Genomic DNA, 22,265 nt, shown 5'->3' on the forward strand with positions numbered 1-22,265 from the left:
ATAAAAGTTTTTTCAGGTAGGGTTCAAGGAAAGATTTTCCTCCCAGATAGAGGGACGAGGGTGAGCCACATTCTTGCATTGTCCCCCTCCTTCCTCCTTGGAAGAAACACGTCTGCAGTAAGCACAGCTATAGTGGCAAGCTTGCTAATAAATACCCTCCCACGGAGGAGAATGAGACAGAAGGAGGGGAAGAGCATGAGACCTCATGACAGTGCTGAGATGCACCAACCCTGGGGCCACCTGGCTCCGAATCCCTCAAGCGAGGAAACCACCCCTTACTAGATAAACCATTGCTTGTCTTCTCAGTGGTAGTTGCAGAAGGAGGAAAACACAGTAAACCCTGTGTGGGAGAGAATGAGAAGCTGTGGGGAACCAGGAAATCTGTTTGTTATAAATGCTGGGGGTGCCCAGAGCCCAAATGATTCTCCCATTATCCCTCTGTTCCCTTGAGGGGCTGGCCAACCTGCTTCCCTCAAATACTGCCAAGGTGTTCTTCCCACTACTCTCCTAGAATTCTGGATCACCACTGACCAGAATACTCACTCCCAACTTCTACCGTCTTCTCCAAACATTTATCTAGGACACAGCCTTTTACGGAATTTTTTACTGTGTTTACTGTTATAAACACTGAAAAAAAAAAAAATGGAAAAGGCAAAAGAAATGGTAAACAAAAAATTCCCCAAAGCTTCAAAAAGTGCTTCAATAAAATTAGGTCCCTGATAATCATGAAATATGTCAAGGTAGGAGCATAATAAACTTTGTTCTGATTCTCTACATACAGACCTTTTTGTCCAGACTGATGCCTCAGGATCCCCCTCACTCCTCAAAATGAAGAAGGAAGTAAAGAACCTTTGTTTTTCCCCAACTTAATCAAAGAGTAGGGTGGTCAAAGCCTGAGAGGTAACGATGGGCTAAAAAAGAATTCATAAGTAGGTTGATCAACAGATCATAAGAATACAGAATAAAGTGTCCACTGGCTTTAAGAACCCAAACAAAAACAAATGCCAGAGAGAATCACCACCACCTGGTGGTGATTGTCAACTACAGCTTACGTGGGACAGGATCATTCTGAAGCCTCAAGTATCTTAAAAGCGATCCTACAAATCACATACTTGGCTGGCACCTGTTTAACCCACCACATCCAAGGAGATGAATCCAGAAGGATATGGGGCACTAGGGGGCCAACCTTCTGCCTCTAATCTCAACCTCACCATCCTCATTTTAGGCAACATCCCAACTCCTTGGTTTGAGAAAGGGGGCTAGTAGAGGACAGAAGACATGCATTATCTCTGAGACGGCAAGAAGTAACATGTGTGAAGTGCCCTGCACAACGCCTGGCGGATTGTGAACAATGTCGGCTACTACTACTATCAAACTAGATGAAAGGAGAATGGCTTAAAGACAAATTAATTTTTCTCAGTATAGGGTACACATTATTCAAAAAGCCAATTTACTTTTTTTTTAAGGTATTGAGTTAACTAAAGCCTCAAAAACAGATATTATCTTGATTTCAGGTTTGCAACTAAACATCAGTATCATAAACCATATACCTAGTTCCATTCAAATCCCATAATCCAGCAAATTTAAATTAGCACTGAATGAAATCAGGCTCCCTATCTCTGAGGACTCAAGCCCCAAATATCTCTCCTGCAGACACAATATATACTAATCAATTGGCTCTCCTAATAGTCTACTTGAAGTCTCAGATTTTCTGAATCCCACAACTCAATACTTCATCAGAACAAAATGGGGACATAACGTGACTATTTTCTTTCTTAATACCTCTTCTTGTTACATAAATACTAACTTCCCAGTTAGAGTACAAACTCCTAAGGACATGACTTTGTATGCTTCTTTTTCTCTACATGGTATTTTCTCTTCTTTCCTTTAAGCTCTGTAAAAAAGGCAGAGGAGAGTCACTCATCAGCACTGCTATGTTGTACCGCCAGGATCCAGGACATAGAGACAAAGTAGAGGTAAAAAGATAAAGTGCAGAATATAAAATCACTAAACTCCCGAAGTTCATATTTTATATGCCATACCAGACACTTAAAATCAGAATGCCAAGAACTGTTAAATGAGCAATGTGCAACACTGTCTACATTTTCTTTCCTTCACAAGCTGTAAGAATAGAGAAATGTCACTACACTGGTATTCTACAATCCAAAGCATATTAAAATATAACCTAGAGACTCACTGTTAAAATGATTCCTGATTACTTTAATAAAGACCGCCCAAGATTAAAGATTTTTTAGGACAACTGCTACCTGACTTAGGAAAAACCAAATTTAATTTAAGAGAAGGATTGAAATATAAAATAAAATGAACCCATATCATGGTTCTTGCATGAAAGACAATTTAATAGTTGAAATCCCTTCCAGATTAAAAGGAAATCAATTTCAACATTCTATCATCTCTTTTTAAACTTGTTCAAACGTTTGAGAATTCAAATGTCCGAATGCTTTAAAGTTAGATAGTGAAGTAATGCTCTTGGAGTTCATAAGAGAACATTCCCAGCTCTGCAGTGCAATTTTTCAACTTTCTGGCATATCATGTTAATAGATTATCACTTAAAATAAAATTAATGTAAAATATGAGATATCATTTTGGAGTCACCAACTATTACCTTTCCTTCCAAGAAGATAATGTTATTTATCATGCCACAGATAAGTCTCTCATGCGGCACACACTGTCATAAATACACTGCTTCTGATGGTGTAGGCTAGATATGACTGTCCCCCAGACAATGATTCGTTTTTACTCAAGAAAATCAGTACAGTAAATAACTTTTCTTCCCTTAGAGACAATCATAGTGCTGGAGGCTGCTGCAACACAAAAACATAATATCTTCACAAATGTCTCCAAACAGTCAAGCTGAAAATCTAAGCCAAAGTTTCATTTAACAGCCTGTCAGTTTTCTGATGTGAAGCTAATGAATGCAGTGGCAAACAAATCCATCAAACCTAACATCAAAACAACGGCACTTCATCCCACCAAACGGAAAAATGAAATACAACCTGCAGGCCAGCTCTCTGATCCGTCCTAGCTAGGAAGCAGACCTGTGAATGCCACCACAGCTGCTGCACAGAAGTTACCACAGACTCCATTTCACCACAGACAGAAAGAACGTTCCAGGAACAGAAAACATTCATCTCGAATATACAGCAATATCTTAGTTCAACTGCTATGCAATCTGGTAGATATTTTTAAATCTCTACTAGAAAAAAATATATAGTGTTTCACTCTAGATTACTCTGATATTCAAAGCTAGAAAAATGCCTAAAATAACTGGATGATATGTTCCACTCATACTATAGCTTTGCAAATGGAGGTTTATTAAAAGCCCTTCTGCTCTTTATGAAAGCTCCTTGAAGACAAAGAAAACAAGTCCTTTTGTACAATCATGTAGCACAATTTCTGTTCCAGAGAAGAAACTCACTGGGCACTCACCAAAGCTGAACTCTGCCTATAAGTAGGCATATGGGTACGTGGCCACCTGGAACATTCCTCTCAATTTTTTTCAGTGAAAAACCTTAATTCTGATAAATTAAATGGGGGGGGGGAATTATACAACTGCTTTCTTAGGTAGGTGGGCCCTCTTAAGGCAAGGCCCTTCTCTTCTGGAGTATCATGCAGGATTTGGCTTGCTATATTTACTAGGTCAAGGCAAAAAAGAGCTGAATGATCCTAAAGAGAAGAGAGGGAAAGATAGAAACAAGAGGAATGGCAAGGCCAAGGGCATTAGCAGGAATTTTTAGAAACAAGGATAGTCAAATTAAGTTGCTATCATGGCTCATTTCTACCTATGTCTGTTACCTAAAGACCTTCTCCACAATCTAGGCACAAAAAAAGCCTTATGTGAGAGGTGAGGCAGTTTGGGTAGATAGTATAATAAAGAGCCGTCTGGACTAAGTGCTAGAATACAGGGAACATACCGACAGGCAGTAGAATATCCACATAATAATTATTGTTGTTATTATTATTATTTAGTTGAGAATATCAAAGGTTCAGGAATTTGCTGAAATTTGGAAGACGAGTATTTGGGATCACCACAAATAATGGCATGGAAGTTCTAGTCAATGTTAGCTATACTTTAAACAAAGAGAAGGTTTCATGAACCAATACCACACACCAAAAGGTCAGTAATACATTCAAAGGAAATCCACAGAAACCCCATCTCCTGTCCTGCTCCAGAGATGCCACCAGAGGTCAAGTAGCCAACAACAAAGGAAGCAGTCCTGGATCCCTTGCAGTGCCAACTCTACCTTCACTTCTGGCTCCCATCAAATAGGTCAGCCTCCAAGTGATGAATTCACAGATACATACATGGTGCCTGGTATAAAGCAGACAAGCATTACCTGAAAAAACAGAGCTCTGTCCCCATCTACATTAAGCCACCTGAATGGTTTAAAAGGTTCCTATTAACCAAAGCCTGCTGGCTGTTAAACAAAGACCACCAATAATATCAGTGAACCTGGGGTTATCTTTCCAAAATTATTTTTTAAATTAAAAAATAACCTCTGGGGGACTTCCCTGGTGGTCCAGTGGTTAAGAATCCACCTTCCAATTCAGGGGACGCAGGTTCGATCCCTGGTCAGGGAACTAAGATCCCACATGCCATGGGACAACTAAGCCCACATGCCGCAACTACTGAGCCCGCATGCCACAACTACAGAGCCCACGCGCTCTCAAGCCCGCGCACCACAACTAAAGAGAAGCCCGCATGCTGCAACGAAAGATCCCACATGCTGCAACGAGGATCCCGTGTGCCACAACTAACACCCGATGCAGCCAAATAAATTAAATAAATTAATTTAAAAAAATAACCTCTCGTTAACAGCTCTTGTCTATGTTATGAAATTAGAAATATTGGTTTGTAATATATGAAATATTATCAGTAGAGATCCTTCACTCTGCACCACGTTAATTAATTAATGCCACACCACAGATACTTTATCAGATGATTTTATATACTCAAATCAACATGCGACGGGTAAAGCAGATGTCATTCCCCAGTGCTTCAACTATAAAAAGTATGCCACTATTTTTTAAATTATCCCCCCTAAATGCATAACTCATTATCACTTGTGAAAAATTACTGTTTTTTAAATAGTTATCATTTAGAATGAATTGAAGAAGACAAAGAATTAAGACTAACCAATTTGGCCATCATCAAAGTTAAAAGTCTTTAAGTACAATTCATAATTAATTCACTATACATTACATTTGTCCCCAGCAAAACACAAAAACTGCCCAATTTACAAATTTTCCTAAGATTAAAAATTACATATGTTCACACACACACGTAAATACACACACACACAATACAGTAAATTCATAAGGTTGCCTAAAGAAACAGAACTTGAAAATCAATAAAAATATGTGTCAAATAAGGGATAAAAGACAATAAAATCTTCCCTCAAAATGCCATCACGGCACATTATAACGTAAGCAAACTTAATTTAGAATAGCCCAGAAAAACATTAATACTGAGGAATAAATTTAAGAAAGCCTAAGGATGTTTTAGTGAAACATTCAAAATTGTATCCAAGATTAGTTTCCTATTTTTATGCAGAATAACCAAAATTCATTACATGAATCAAAGTAGATCCTTTTTTTTTTTTTTAATTAATTTATTTTTGGCTCTGCTGGGTTTTCGTTGCTGTGCGCGGGCTTTCTCTAGTTGCGGTGAGCGGGGGCTACTCTTCCTTGCAATGCACGGGCTTCTCATTGCAGTGGCTTCTCTTGTTGTGGAGCATGGGCTCTAGGCGTGCGGGCTTCAGTAGTTGTGGCATGTGGGCTCAGTAGTTGTGGCTCGCGGGCTCTAGAGTGCAGGCTCAGTAGTTGTGGCACACGGGCTTAGTTGCTCTGTGGCATGTGGGATCTTCCTGGACCAGGGCTCGAAACCGTGTCCCCTGCATTGGCAGGCGGATTCTTAACCACTGCGCCACCAGGGAAGTCCCAAAGTAGAGTCTTAATACGTCACCATGTCAGTTATCAGTTGAAGCTCTCTGTGGTAGGTAGAATGCTGACACCCACACCCCCCACCCCCACTTGGTTCCACCCCTAACAGCAAAGATATCCATGTCCTAGTTCCTGCAATCTGTGAATATGTTATTTTTTATGACAAAAAGGATTTTGTGGATTGCTTGCTCTGAAATGTAGGGGACCAAAGCAAGGACCTGAGAGAGGCCTCTAGGAGCAAAGACCTGGTTGACAGGCAGCAAGGAAACAGGAACTCAGTCCTACAACTGCCAGGAACTGAATTCTGCCAACAATCTCACTGAGCAAGGAAGTGGATTCTTCGTCAGAATCTCCAGTAAGGAATGCAGCCCTGCAAGCACCTTGAATTTTGCTGGTTAGACCAATGTTCAACGTATAACCTACAGGACTAGGAAACAGTACAAGAGTATTGTTTGCAACCACTAATTTTATGGTAATTTGCTACAGCTGCAATAGAAAACTAATACATTCTCAGAATAGCACCACCTCACCAAAAGTAAGGAAAGAGTGGAGACAACACCTAGAAACATCTCAAACACATGTAATTACAATTTTAAATTAACCGGCCCAAACTGCATTATAGCCATTGAATATTTTGTACCCAGTAAAAAAAAACCAGAACCAAGACAGTCATATCCCCTGACTAAATTGAATGATATAAATCAACACAGCATGAGTGGATACCCACATAGCTAAGTTATTTTCCTCCCAACAAATCTATGAGGTAGAGAGGGATTTTTAATCTATAGGAAGAAACGAAAAGAAGAAATGACTTTCCTGATGTTCTCTGGCTAGCAAGAAGATGAGCTGGGCCTCAAATCCCTGCCTCTTCCACTACGGGGCTCTGCTTCCTAACAGCCCCACAGGTCTGGGCTCCATCAGCTGAGAGAGACCTCAGAGAGGACCACTCCTGACCTCTCTTACTTGGTCACACTCCACTCCCACTCTGACCACCCGGAAAGGTGGAAATGCACTCAGGACATTTTAGTCTTGGGAAGAAGCCAATACTCAGAATTAGAACTGAAAGTTGTAGTAAACAAGAACCAACTAATTTTTCTGGTGACTGACAGCTGGGATAGCTGACTTATTATGTCAATGATTAAAGATGCAAACCATAAAATAACATACCTTGTTATAACCTCAGGGCTATGACACTGTTTTGATGCAGATACAAGCATTACTTTTCTGCAAAAGCACGGCAGTAGCTGACCAAGGTATGTACACCGGGCTTTCTGTTTTTTTATTAGGTTTACTGTATTATGAAGGATGCGTAAGGGAAAGAAGTAGTTCAGTTCTGCTCCTTTCTAAATTACCCCTCATAAATAAAAATTACTTAGAACAGAGAAAGTCTTCTAATAGCAGGAGATTTCTTTTATGTCACGAATTCATTCGAATGCTTTCTGAGTTGCTATACTTTTATTTTAATATATTATACAATTTTCTAAATACCTGTGTAAAATAAACCTAGAGTTGTCTTCCCTGAATATATTTCTATCCAAGTTCACTCAATGGTTCCACATGAAAGTTTTATCAATGTAGAATGAATAATATTTGCCTGGACCATGCAGTGGCCAAGATAAGGCTATACAGGCTGTATGTGCCATTTTCCACCAAATATATGTCAATTTTACATACTCTGTAGTAAAACACACAGTTTCATTAAGAAACTGCCCTCTGCCAGCCTGTACATCTGCCTTAAAATCCGCAGGAAAGGAAGCAATCTAATAGGAGCTACCATCACTTTGAAGATGTCCTCTATTTAACGCTGCAGGGGGGCAATTAATGAAATTTAACACAAGTTGCTTGTGAATGAAAATACACAGTTTGTGAACTAAATTAAATCTACTGAGCAGGAGATGCAAATTTTTATACCAAATTTAACATTAAGATATATTACTTGTTAAAATACATTCTATACTATTACTTTCAAAAAATTCATTTCTACACTAAAGGTAGTTTGAATTATTTCTTCTTACCATCCTCCCTTCACCTCTTGTTAACAATTTTACCACTTTCCTCTGTAAATAGTTGTTTTCTAAGCCATGGACTGAACTCTAACATGGAAGGAGCCACATCTACCTAATATGGAGTCACAGGGAGCCACCAGAAAATCTCACAAAAAGACTGGTGGCCTTAAGAAAGAAAGCACTGGTTGCATAAAATTACCTCTTAAAGTAAATTGCTCCACATTAATCTCAAAACAGGAAAACACTGCTACAAATATTAATATAGCCTATGTAAAATAAATATATCTGTCTGGGATAAATTACTATGGTGACAAGCACACAACATCATTGAGGAAAAAAATAAATGCTGCATGTGCTCTTAGCTTTCCCACTATAATAATCAGAATACACATTTAATTTAAGCGTTTGGGGCATAACTTACCAATTTAGCAACCTTCCCATAGTCAATCCATCTGACAGTAGCAAAATTTGTAGATTCTGCACAGTTGAAACCATGATTAAAACCAGCATGGTAGCCATATGGGAAAGTGATCATAAATTCGCCAGCCTCCTGGGTGATCTGCAGGGTAGAAAACATATAATATTTCCCAATTATAAGACTTCCCAAATTGCAAATACAGTTAAAATGTATTTCCTATTAAAAAAAAAGAAAAAATATGATGTCCGAGCTATAAAAGAAGTCCCCCCAGATCCTTTACTTAATCCTTTAATAGTTTTTCAGGAGACTTTTAAAAGAATTTTCTAAACAGGGTGTGATCTTCTGGCAATGTAGTTCAATCATTCAGTCCATGATCAAAGAAATTATATTCTATTTGAAGATGTCTTTGTTTTATGTTATTCAAATAAATTTGTTCTTATTAGCATTCAATATGTATATTTTAATACTTTAAAAATTCACATTACTGGAATTATATAACAGGACTATCATAACTGACATTTTTCAAGTTAGAGCTATAAAAACTTTGATAACACACGCTGAATATTATGAATTCTTGTTGCTAAAGAGTTGATAGTATTCACCAAATTATCCTTTCATAATACTTACAAAACATTCCATTGACTTCATTCCATTTAATAGTAAAATTTCTACCAAATAGTTATTCAAATATATGTATAATATATAAGTATGTATGAGTGGGTGAGTGCATTTTCAAATATAATTAAACTAGCTTGGGTAAATAAGCCAGCAGCCCAAAAGCAAAGATGAAAAATGTATTCAGTCCATTCCTAATCTTCAGATTACAGAAATTTGTTTTTTTTATAATCACCAAAGCATACAAAACACACCATGAGCTATAGAAATACAGTGAAGCTAAATTTTTCAGTGTTTTTTTTTTAACTTGTCTACTCAATGCTAGACTATCAAATATATAACTCACTGATTCATTCAGTTACCTTGGTTCATTTCAGTCCTAAAATGTTGATAAATGAATATGTGAGTATGCACTTGTGTGGAAACATACAGGAGATACACTGTATAAATACAGGTGCACACACTGCAATTCAGTTACCATTTTAGGAATGCTAAAATGTTGTGTGTGGAAGTATTTTCTTTCTCAACAATTCTGAAATTTAGCTCATCACCCCCTCCCCTGTGACACCCCAGCAGGTGTTCTATTGCAATGAGTGGCAACCCAGCTGCCACCTGGCAGGAAGAGAATGGCTTATCAGTGTTCAACATGGTTCCAGTTCCATCATTCCGAGCCACGTTGAGAACAAAGCCTGATTCTCTCCTTTCCTGGTCTCACTGAATCTCATTAATTATAATTGTGCTTGGAAACTAGGCACTTCCTTGTACCATGTGATAAAACAAAACTCACTCTGCTCAACTGTTTCTAGCCCTATAAGGTGGAGGAAGAGGGTAAGTCTGTTGTCAGTGGGATAAGGAAAGTAGCTTCACTGCTCCACTGAATTCCACCTACAATCCTTCTCTACTCTCCCTAGAAAACCCTGTTCTTGCCATGTTGAAAAGTACCTGTTCCCATTAAATTGTTATGCCTCTATATAATTTCTAGAAACAGGTCAATCCCAGTTAGCCAAAATATAAGGCAAATTTACTGCCTCTATGTAACAAACTGATATTTAAAAAAAAAAAAAAGATATAGGGGTAGACAAGAACAAGTCCCTTTTATTTTAAGACTAACCAAGCATCATAATTCCATACGGCAAAAAATGTCAGAAAGGGTAGTGTACGTAATCAAAAAGCAGAAATTAGCTATTTGTTAAACATACTTTTTCATATATATGTATGAATATGTACAAATTCACTGAAAGAAGAAGAAAAAAATGTTAGTCCAACTGCAAAATGATTGCCTAAAGAGAGAAGGTTAAACTGAGGAGGAAGATTGTGTTATTATTATATATAACCTGTACTGTGCAAAGCCCCTCATATAGATCATCACTTTTCATCCTCATAGTAGCCCTATTAAGTGGTACTATTATTATCCCCATTTTCCAGATGAAGAGACTGAGGCTCAGAAAAATTATGTAGTTTACCCAAGTGACGGAATCAGAAATGAACTTGGGAAGTATAATTCCGAAGTCTGTGCTACTCTGTCCCAGGTTACATTATCATCATCAGAGAATAAGCTCCTTGAGGAGCACACAATCATCACACACCCTTCATCAAGGTGGAAGGGGAAATGGCAGTATTTCATATGAAAAACTGCAACTGCCAATCAGCCCTCTAAATTGCTGGTGTCCCACCATCTGTGGACGAGCACTCACCCTTCCACTTCCCACAAAAGCCACGAAATGTCCCATCCTCAAAAGACCAGATAAGAGCCTGGTGCATCTAGTGATCTACCAAATAGCACATGAAGAGCCTCGGCCCAGAAAGGAGTGTGAGGCACCTGCCTCCTTCTCCCCAAATTTGAGAAAGAAGCTACAAACTCCAAAGGCCTCCATCCTGGGCAAATGAGCCAATCCCGCAGTCCTGCTACTTCACACAACCCCTCTCCAAAGAACAGCTTGATCAATTCCTATCACCAGCCCAAAACCCGCAGAGGTTTTCCTGTCTTGGAAGACTCCAGTCTACTCCTTCTCCTCTGCCTTCTAATATTTCAACTTAAATAAAAGTGCTTAATCAGGCTTATGCCAACCACCTGAAAGAACGTGCACTGACGATATGTCTGAGACTGGAAAGCCTGATGCCCAGAGGCATCTTCAAGTAAGACAAGGCCCCCCAGAAGGAATGGCCCCTCTGGGGGGGCGCAGCCTCTGACCTCTGTACCTGCAGTAGTGCTGCAGCCCACCCACACTTGTGGACCTTATCCATAGTGCACATCTTCAAGGCACATTTTTTGTCATGGGTAAAAGTATGTGACTAAACCAGTGTTGAGAGCATCCTCATCACATAAGACAAGTATGTCTCATGCATGACTACTGCACAGCCTGTTTGTGAGAGAGCGGGACCACCTCAAGTTGGAGAATGTTTCTTGGTTCTTGCAAAAATTCTACTTTGAACAAAGCCTGGGCTGGGGGTGGTGGGGGAGGGAGGTGGAAGACAGGACTTTAAGGGCCTGAGATTAAGAAGAGGGAAAGATTTAGTCACAAGTGAAAAGCTTCTAAGGTGGAAAACAGCAAGGATTATGGGAAGACAGTCAAATAAAAAATGAAAAAGGGAGTGGAACTATTTTTTAATGTTTCTGAAGTAGCTAAGGTCTTAATCCTCCTCCAACTGAGAGAGACCTTTTATTTATCTGGTCAAAAGCTTTTTTCATTTCAGCTTCTTCACATAAAAATGCTCATGCTCTGTAATAATTCTGACCCAATTACTATCCACAGACACAAAGAAAGAGGGATCTAGCATGTACAGAGTCTTACAGAACTTAATCTTCAGAAATACCCCAAGAAGCAATATCTGATTATTAAATCATCAGTCAATTTTATCCATAATGAAATCTCAGTTGTATTATGTCTGAATGTGTTTAGAAATAACATACTGGCACCATAATCACTGATTCTAACCAACCAAACTGCTAATAAAAATTGCTCTGATTTCTTTAAAAAAAAGAAAAATAGATCACATACACATAAATTTTGTTGCTCATATAAGAGACTTCAATGGAGGAGAGCTATATATCTTATTCTCTCAAATGTCCTACATTTTACTTTCAGTATTGTTGTAAGTGAGCTAGAACTGCATGAAATCTCTAGTAAATGCATCTTGAAATAAAAGAAACTTCAAATTAATATTTAGGTAAATAACTGTTACCTAAATAAAACATGAATCTGAATTTTTCTCCCCACATCCTAAAAATCCTACCTGAAGTCAAAGATATATTAGTTTATGTTAAATTTGTCTTAAATACGAATACTATACACATTAAATGAATTTGTTAAAGAGTAACACTAATATACCTTGTCAAAGGGAATACCATATTTCTTCAATACTGAGGGAGATATCAGTGTCATCTTGTGGCGAAGAAATGCATCACACCCTTGAGAACTGCTTGGGAAAAAACCTAAATGGAAACAGTAATTATAAGCAGTAATGTGTCAATTAAGATAAAATTTCAAATCTTTTTTAAAGCTTATGTTCTAGTACTCTTATAGAATGACAGCTTTACGTAAATATAGACCAAGTCCACCATCAAAAACCCTGGTACTAAAAACCAGAGTCAGAATTATTAAAAATTAAACAATACATATTTATATAACCAAGGGTTGACCTTTTTTACAAAAAAAAAAGATCTGCCAAGAGTTGTTTGCATGATATTAAATGACTAAACCTACAAATTCCAATTTGTAACAGATCTGAACTCAATCTACCTATTAACTGATAAATGGACAAAATATTAAGGGAAGGTAGAAGAGGAAAATCTGCATTTTAACAGGGGAATCTCTCATTTTAGACTCCTAGAAGCACTTGTCCCAATGCCTGGCATACAGTAGACAAAGCAGTTTCCAACCCTTGTTTCTTTCTGATCGATTTTAAATAGTTTAACTGCTTCTAGTTTCCTGAAGTAACTCCCAGTCAGGGCCAGTCAAAAGCTTGGAAACCTGTCTCACCAGCTTGTATGGGAACAGTACCTACTGTTTTGAGGACTCCTTTAAATGAAGAAGCTAAACATGCAGAAACCCTTTCATTCAACAGTATATTATGCACTGAAACACAGTTGTTTCTCTCCATCTCTGCCTTCAATCCTGCAGTCTGTCTGAGGCAGACTCTCATTAACTCAGTTATGTAAGCTAGAGGAAAATGAATGTGCCTGATACCCTGTTCTTTACCTTCCTCACTCAGAGGGAAAAATCACCACACTGAGAACGGGAAAGCAAGAAGAGAAAGACAAGAGAAACATGGAAGAGACAGAGGAGAATCAGAGAGAGGACCCAGAAAGAACACAGAACTCACCAGGAAAGCATGTGTGATGTAGCTGGGTAAAGTGGGAAGAAGCACAGATGCTGTTTAACTCCTCCACTACCAAAATGAAGGCCACTGGAAATGCTACTTACCTAACTCTGTGGCTCACTACGTATAAACAGCTCAAGAATATGACCAGTCTGATGAAAGAATTACCAGCACTCATTACCTAATCATGAACCATTTTAACCTCATAGAATAGCAAGGTTTTACAGGAATAGTTTTAAAGTAAACAAGCCTTTATTGATGCCCATGGAGTATGTGAGGCCACAGATCATCAGAAGGAAACAAATGAAACATCTAAAAAAAAGCCATTAGGGTATAAAGAACCACCTGCAAAGAGCAGTATATTCTGCTTAAGCATCTACACCTGGATTTTTAAGATTAACAGACAGAAATATTTAAAAAGTACAACCAACAGAAACATCAGAAATACTATCATTCGCTACAATACCAATGGGAATAAAAGGAATAATTGTGCCCTATCTGGTCATTTAATGCAGCCCTCCGTTTATGGTTAATATTCATAATACATAAATAGAAAATAACCTTTGAAAGAATGCAGACCTTAGTGAATGGTGAGAAAGTACCATATAATGCAACAGCCGTATCTATACAATAAGATGTCCTGAGCCTACACCACAGAGAGTAAAGCACAGCAGGGCAGTCCCCAAACACATAACCCACGGAAAAGTTTTAGCAATACAATTTAAATAGATCTATCAAACTTTTCAAATCTGTAACTCTGTGCAGCACTGCATGAATTAAGTTTTAAATTAAAATCAATGAAGAAAGAGGACTCTACTTAATTTTCTTTTGATATGGATTTGTAATCAGGACCTGAACAATGTGATGACTGGTCGTTAGTTAAACTGGAAAACCACTGAAGGAAGGCAATTTGCCATATGTTAAGAACTTCATATTGGTTCAGAATTTATATTTTCAATAGGTTATCAGAATTATATTTCACATCGCCCTGGAAAACACCTCATAACCCACAAATTATGACATAATGTATGTGTCTCAAAATGAATTTTACCTTAAAATACCTGCAGAAGTACATGGTTCACACTCACCCTCACTCCACCATTTCTTAAAAATATTTTATTCAATATATAAAGAAGCCAATATAACCAGAATACTATTTGATACAAAATGATAATATCTTTTAAAACTCAGAACTATGCTGGCTAAAGGAATGTTAGCAGCTTTCATAACAAGTGAAAAAAACAAATTTGGAATCACATGTATGAAATATAACAAAAATAGATCAGATAGAAAAGATAAAATTTAATTAAAAATTCAATTTAAGACAATGAGTTTTTTGAAAGTCACCAAATAAAGAGAAAACGAGGTATGTGTTAAAAGTTTTGCAAGTTAAGTTCTTTAAAATATGCCTTTCAGAACCTTTTTTTTTCTATTCTAATATTTACTTTCTTAATGTGCTTTTTTTCTAAGTTTTCAATTTGGAAAGAATTTATTTGGAAGAAGTCTGCTCTTAAACTTACCATATTTGAATGTTACTACTGCAACATTCTGTAAGACTTTCCAATTTACCAGTCACATAATTGGAGAATCCACTCTTTCATAATCTTGAAAACCAGGAAGTTCCAATAAAGAAACAGTTCTACACTGATCCCTCAAGTATCTAGTAGTGGACATAGCAGTTAGCAACTCACTACCCCACCTCACATACCCCATGGCCATCAGGTAACATGCCAGGTGTAGAAGAACACACAGAATAAACCTGGCACATCTTTCTGAGCATCTACTTATGTCGCTAAATTACGTGGTTTATATTTGCATACAAACAAACGTATTAAGGGAGCAAGATGCAAAATCTGCATGAGTGTTGTGGAGTGGTAGGGTTTCACTCTCCTCCCTTGTAGGGATATTTTGGTGGAAACATTTGAGAGGCAGCCTACTGTGAGGTGCAAACTATGTTATGGGATTTTGTGTAAATCTCGTCCAATCTCCTCTTACAGACACCTAACACACACGCTTACTTGAACACCAAATTTCTTCTCTCATTTCCTGCTCACAACATACACCTTCTCATTGCTATTAAATAGCAGACCTAAGTTTTAGATGAAAAAACGTAACTGTTTGAACTATTTGAAGTCACCCTCATCTTGTCCACATGGCTAGCAAAATAAAAGAGAATAACAGTTAAGAATCCCTACAGAGACATGGATTCCTAGCACAAGTCCAACACTCATATAGCCTTGTCTGGTCCCATAATCTCTCAGCTCCTCAATTTCCCCATTCATATAATCAAGATGCTAGTATTACCTTCCTCAGTGGGGTCTTTTTTTTTTTTCCCAGCATCAAGATACAATTGACATATAACATCATATAAGATATACAGTATAATGATTTGATATATGTATATATTGTGAAATGATTACCACGTTAAGTTTAATTCACATTCATCACCTAAAAATAGTTATAGTTTTTTGTGTGATGAGTAGCTTTAAGATCTACTCTTTTGGCAACTTTCAATACAGTATTGTTCATTATAGTCACCATAGGGTACAGTACATCCCCCAGAACTTACTAATCTTATAACTGGAAGTTTGTACCTTTAGACCCCCTTCACCCATTTTCCCCACCCCCTGCCTCTGGCAACCACCAAACTGTTCTCTGTACCTATAACTTTGGTGTTTTAGATTCCACACATAAGTAACATCATACGGTATTTGTCTTTCTATTTCTGACTATTTAACTTAGCGTAAGGACCCCAAGATTCATCCATGTTGAAAGAAATGGCAGGATTTCCTTCTTCCTTATGCCTGAATAATAGTATATTGTGTGTATATATATATATATATATATATATGTATAACACTTTGCTTTATTCATTCACCTGTTGATGGACACTTAGGTTGTTTCCATGTCTTAGCTACTATAAATAATGCTGTAATATCAGGGGTGCAGATATATCTTTAGGACAGTGATTTCATTTCCCTCAAATATAGATCTAGAAGTAGAACTGCTGGATCATATGTCAGTTCTACTTTCAATCTTTTGAGGAACCTTCATACCGTTTTCCACAGTGGCTATCCCCACTGGGTGGATCCTTATGGGAATCCAGTAAGATAATGCACAAAAAACTTAGCCATTATCAAAAAGTGGAAACAACCTAATGTCCATCAACTGAAAAATGGAAGAGCAAAATATGGTATATCCTTACAACGAACTATTAGTCAGCTATAAAAAAATATGAGGTACTGCTATAAGTTATAACATAGATATAACATAGAAAAACACTACATAAAAGAAGGCAGACACAAAAGATCACATATTATATGATTCCATGTATATGAAATATCCATAATATGTAAATACCTAGACAGAAAGCAGACTGCTAATTGCCAGGGGCTGGGGAGGGGTGGGAGGAAATATAGCACGACCAATTAAAAAATACAGGGTCGGGACTTCCCTGGTGGCACAGTGGTTAAGAATTCGCCTGCCAATGCAGGGCACACAGGTTCAGTCCCTGGTCCGGAAAGATCCCACATGCCTCGGAGCAAATAAGCCTGTGAGCCACAACTGCTCAGCCTGCGCTCTGGAGCCCACGAGCCACAACTACTGAAGCCTGCATGCCTAGAGTTCATGCTCCGCAACAAGAGAAGCCACCACAATGAGAAGCCCGCGCACCACAATGAAGAGTAGTCCCTGCTCACCGCGACTAGAGAAAGCCCGCGTGCAGCAACGAACACCCAACGCAGCCATAAATAAATAAATAAATAAATATAAAATAAAGGGTTTCCTTTTAGGGTGATAAAAATCTCTTGGAACTAGACAGAGGTGATGGTTGCACAATATGAACATACTAAAATGCCATTGTATTGTACACTTCAAAACGGTTAATGGTTTATTTTACATTTTGTGAATTTAAAAAAATAATAAAACTTAGTCTACTTGACACATGGTAACATTCAATGAATAGTGGCCATTATTATTATCCCTGTTACTCATTTCCACCATGTTGACTCTAGTTATCATGTTAGTTCAACAAATCTTCCATTTCCACCATGATAAGGAACATGTACTCCAGCAATCCCAATAGAGCCCTGAAACCCTAAAAGCATCCCACAATAACATTTGCTAAGACTGCCAAAGTCCTGCTGGGAGTTTTATAGCATGAGGATGTACAGAATCACATAAGCCCTCTCAAGAACCAGGTGCTATACACATCCAAGGATGCCCTGTATTCAACATAAAAGTGATCAGATGTGAGAAGCACTATTCTAAGTGAAAGAAACAAGATAGAAACGTCTACACATTGTATAATTCCACTTTTATGGCATTCTAGAGATAGAAATCAGATTAGTGGCTGCGAGTGGTTGCTGGTGGGAAGAATTAGTTGCGAAAAGTACAAGAGAACTTTTGGGGGTACTGGAAATGTTCTATATCTTGATAGTGGTGGTAGTTATACCACTGTATATATTTGTTAAAACTCACAAAACTGTCGGGGCTTCCCTGGTGGCACAGTGGTTCAGGGTCCACCTGCTGATGCAGGGGACGCCAGTTCGTGCCCCGGTCCGGGAAGATCCCACATTACGCGGAGCGGCTGGGCCCATGAGCCATGGCTGCTGAGTCTGTGCGTCCGGAGCCTGTGCTCCGCAACGGGAGAGGGCACAACTGTGGGAGGCCCGCGTTCCGCAAAAAAAAAACAACAAAAAAAAACCCTCACAAAACTGTATAGTTAAAGGGGGTGGCTTTTACTGTAAGTGTATTTTACCTCAATTAATCTGACCTAAAAAATTATTAAATGTTTTTAAATTGTTTTAGAAATAGACCAGATATACTCTAAAAATAGTGTGCTCTTTCCTTCAAATAAGAAGTTTTGCCAACTGTCAACTGGTTTACATTTTCTAATATATTAGCTATTACTAACTAATTATTTTTAGATCCCAATCTCATATGACAAACACATGCTGCTACTATTAAACCAACAAAGTTTTAGCCTTGGAAAAAAATTTTAAAATCAAAGTTTAGTAACATTTTCTATAGATATACAAACACTAGTTTGGAGAAGCTGACGTTAGTTATTAATTGCTTAGGAAAGAAAGGAAAAAGAGAGGAAAGCAGAGGGGAAAGATGGAGAAATCAGACATGTAGAGTGTATGTCCACACTAGCAATAGATTTAAGACAATTTAATTTGAATATAATTGAAATTTACCCAAGTATGCTTTGATAGAGTTTTATACAAGCGTACCTCAGAGATACTGCAGGTTCCGCCTGTTCCAGACCACCGCAATAAAACAAACATTACTGTAAAGCAAGTCACAAGAATTTTTTTGGTTTCCCAGTGCATATGTAATTATGTTTATACTATACTGTAGTCTATTAAATGTGCAATAGAATTATGCCCCAAAAATGTACATACCTTAATTTTTAAATACTTTATTGCTAGAATGCTAACCATCATCTAACACTTTCGTGAGTTGTAATCTTTTCGCAACTCACCAATCACAAAACAAACATAATAATGAAAAAGTTTGAAACGTGAGAATTACCAAAATGTCACACAGAGACAAGAAGTGAGCAAATGCTGTTGGAAAAATGGAACCAATAGACCTGCTCAACACAGGGTTACCACATTCAATCTGCAAAAAAAAAAAAAAAAGTGCATTATCTGCAACTCGAAATAAAGCGAAGCACAATAAAATGAGGTAGGCCTGTAATGGTTTTTGCAATATTCATATGACTGATATGAGGCTTAAAAAATATAGTAGCCATATAAACGAATGGTAAGGAAAAGGACATAGGAAAAGAATATGGAAGGAATGCTTCTGTGGGAAATACTTTTACAAAGATGTATTTGATTCACATATGAAATTTCTTAACATGCTTCTTAATGAAAAGAACTAATGAGCTACATTATGTGGGGAGAAACCTGGTATTTTTACCCACATTCCTAGTTAAGAGGTCAACATTAGAGGTTTAAGCTGTAGTTGACCTCTGTCCTTCCTACCGTTCGCTGAGCAATTAATAATTGGGTAGAAAGTTATCACATTGCAGGCCTCACTCTGCTCCACGTGTCCTGTAATCCATCAACATCTCTACTGGAGAGACAAAGCTCCATGGAGCTCTCTAGGAGGAGCGCCAGGAGAAATTCATACTGACCGTGGTATCGAGAAGGATGGTGGTTCTCCTAAACAAGTGCCTTATTTTTAACTCTTGAACACAGTGCAGTGAGTAATGGGAAAGTTTTTTCCACTTCAAACTGGTTGGCAGAACACTTAGAGTTAAAACTTCCACCTAATTTAACAGGTATATAGACCATTACACATGGTGTTTTACTGCATTCCTGAGACCGCTTTGTTTCAGCTCCAGCTTTTTCCCACCTTGACACGACATATGGACCACACACGCGTAGGTCACCCAGGACACCTCAGGCCAAGCACTTTGGCACAAACAGGTCAGTCAAGCTAAACAGGATTTTCCTGCCTCAGCTTCCCTCCTCCACACCCCCCAGAGAATCAAAGAACTCTTAATTTCCTTCCATAGTAATCCTTCCCTGCTAGCTGGCATTCCCCTCCTGAATTTTCCTCCCCATTCCCTACCTGTCACTTCTCAGAACTGTCTTTCACCACACATTCTAATTTCTCTAACGTGTTGTATGTTATGTATTACTGTCCAATGTTTAAAATCCTATTAGGAACATGGTTGGATATAAAATATTCAAAATTAAACACAGTGTGATATTTGACATCAAAATATGAGGAAGTTAAATTTAGGGATTGTTTCACCATTCTTAATGTAACAACTGATAGGAAGATGAAAATAAACATACCCTGACACACCACACATTGATCTCCATGCCTAAAGCATGAGTTAGGCATGAAGGCAGAGGATATATCGCTGGACTTTTTCATTTTTTAGGGCTTAGGGGCCCCCTAAAATTGATTATTCATAATCAAGGGTATTTTATTTATTAGCCTTTCAAAACCAAGCATCTTAATATAATATTTTCAGGCCATAACGTAAATGAATGCTTAAGGGAATTATGTATTTATCATTTTGAGAGCTGATAAAAGTATATTTCCTAATTCCAAGTCAGAGGTATGAGAACAGGTCAATTTAGAATGTTTATAAAATTAAAATGACTTGTTATTTAATGCTAATCTAGTCTCTTGATAGCAGTGGTTCATAATCTCTTTTGGAGCAAACCCTCTTAATGGATTTGATGATAGCGTCCCAGAAATCCACATATATGCCCAATTTTGAATATAATTTCAGAGAGTCCACAGACTGCCTGCATCCCACCGACAGACCCTTTGTCCACCTCCTGGAATAGGGATCCCTGCAAATCAGGCTAAGACTCTGTTCCACAGGTTTAAACTCGAGACGACTAGTCATTTAAAAACATACATACACACACACACCAAAATTAACTGCTTAAAAAAACTTGAACTAAATTAATCCTTCATAACAATGCTTCATCCATTCCTTTTTACTGTCGCTTTTTTAAGAAGTCAAAACGAAAACACTTGCTACAGGTAAATATAAGCCTCCAAAAGAACCAGTGTATTCGACTCTACCATACTGTCACTTAAAACAAAATTCCTGCTGATCATTCACATTTCCAAAATCTGTTGCACAAAGTCCTAACTCACATATTCTTTTCCCAGTAACCAAAATTTTGACCAAAGTAAAGCATCTTCAATTTTTTAAAAATATTAGCACTTTATTAACAATGAGAGACCAATGAAATACAGTCACTCACAAAAAAATTTAGCTGCTCCCAATTTACTTTAATCCATATCTTCCTTAACTTAATAGAACCACAAAGATAGTCTTATTTCTAAAATAGATGAGATTTAGACATTCTTAAAACTGAAAATCTTCAAAATTGTCATTTATGATTTAATATGATATCTCTATTCTCCTTTATACTTTCCATTCAATTGTATCAAGCCAAAAATTAGAAAGAATGCAACGGCATTACAGGCGAACATAACAAGTGTAAAAATTGCAACAATTCACTTGAGACTTTTTATTACATTTATGGTTACATAATATTGGAAAAAAACCTGTATAGATGAGAAAGCAGCTGAAGGGCAAAATCAAACTCCTGGCTTTATTTAGATGCAGGCATAACGTCTTTCAGATAAAATATTTGTAGGTGCCACAGTCAATCAAGATTTCAATAGAAACCAAAGATGAAAGCATTCATGCATAAAAGGCAAGTGTGATAATTATGATGTTCAGACAAGATAATGGAAAATATCCGAGGCTGCTTTTCATTTTATGTATCAAGTGCTGCCTTGACCTAGACAACCTATAATGCTCCATCTCATTTACTGCATTATTTTATCATTTTAATTACTTAGCAGAACTCAATTAATTTGGCTGGCATCTGGTCAGCAGATAGAAATCCTCCACTGTCCTATAGGGTCTTTTCCCTGAATCATTTCTCAAAATAATGCTGCAATAAGTTTTTAAAAAACATGCAATTGAGTTTAAAGTTCTCGTTCAACCTTCAAGTTTATTAATCTCTTACTGATTAAGCAAATGGCATCCATTTTCCTGGAATGTCATTTTCAGACAGTTTACGTCAAAGTGCTTACAGACAGTTTATAGCAAAAACTTTAGCATGTGAGTCCATACCGTAAAATTTACACTGGCTCCATTTTAAAAGTTCTCTGGCAACGAGGTGAACAGAACATGGTAGAATAATTATCACAAGGACGAGGATAGTTCACAGCATATAGATTCAGCACAAAGTTCATTGCCAGGGTATTTAAGGATTATGGTAATCATTTTCCAAGCTGTGCTCTAATCTATTATCCAGAACCAGGATTCATCCACCTTAATATTCATGAAAATAGTCCCTAACAAAGTTCAAGATTACAATTACATTGCTATTATTACTATAATGTATTATGTTATAAAAACACTGTCTTTATAATTATTA

General features: G+C 37.5%; 1 protein-coding gene across 3 annotated transcripts in view; it reads right to left on the reverse strand.

The window, feature by feature from the left end:
- Nucleotides 1-22,265, reverse strand: part of KDM4C (lysine demethylase 4C) — a 404,294-nt gene that overhangs the window by 278,276 nt on the left and 103,753 nt on the right. For all 3 annotated transcript variants that reach the window (XM_004279122.3, XM_049711313.1, XM_033404418.2), the window contains 2 exons: nt 12,333-12,436; nt 8,392-8,529 (listed from right to left, as the gene is read on the reverse strand). In XM_004279122.3, the coding sequence (XP_004279170.1) occupies nt 8,392-8,529; nt 12,333-12,436 (242 nt within the window). The remainder of the gene's footprint in view (nt 1-8,391; nt 8,530-12,332; nt 12,437-22,265) is intronic.

This window comes from Orcinus orca, chromosome 6, assembly GCF_937001465.1.
Source record: "Orcinus orca chromosome 6, mOrcOrc1.1, whole genome shotgun sequence".
Lineage (NCBI taxonomy): Eukaryota > Metazoa > Chordata > Mammalia > Artiodactyla > Delphinidae > Orcinus > Orcinus orca.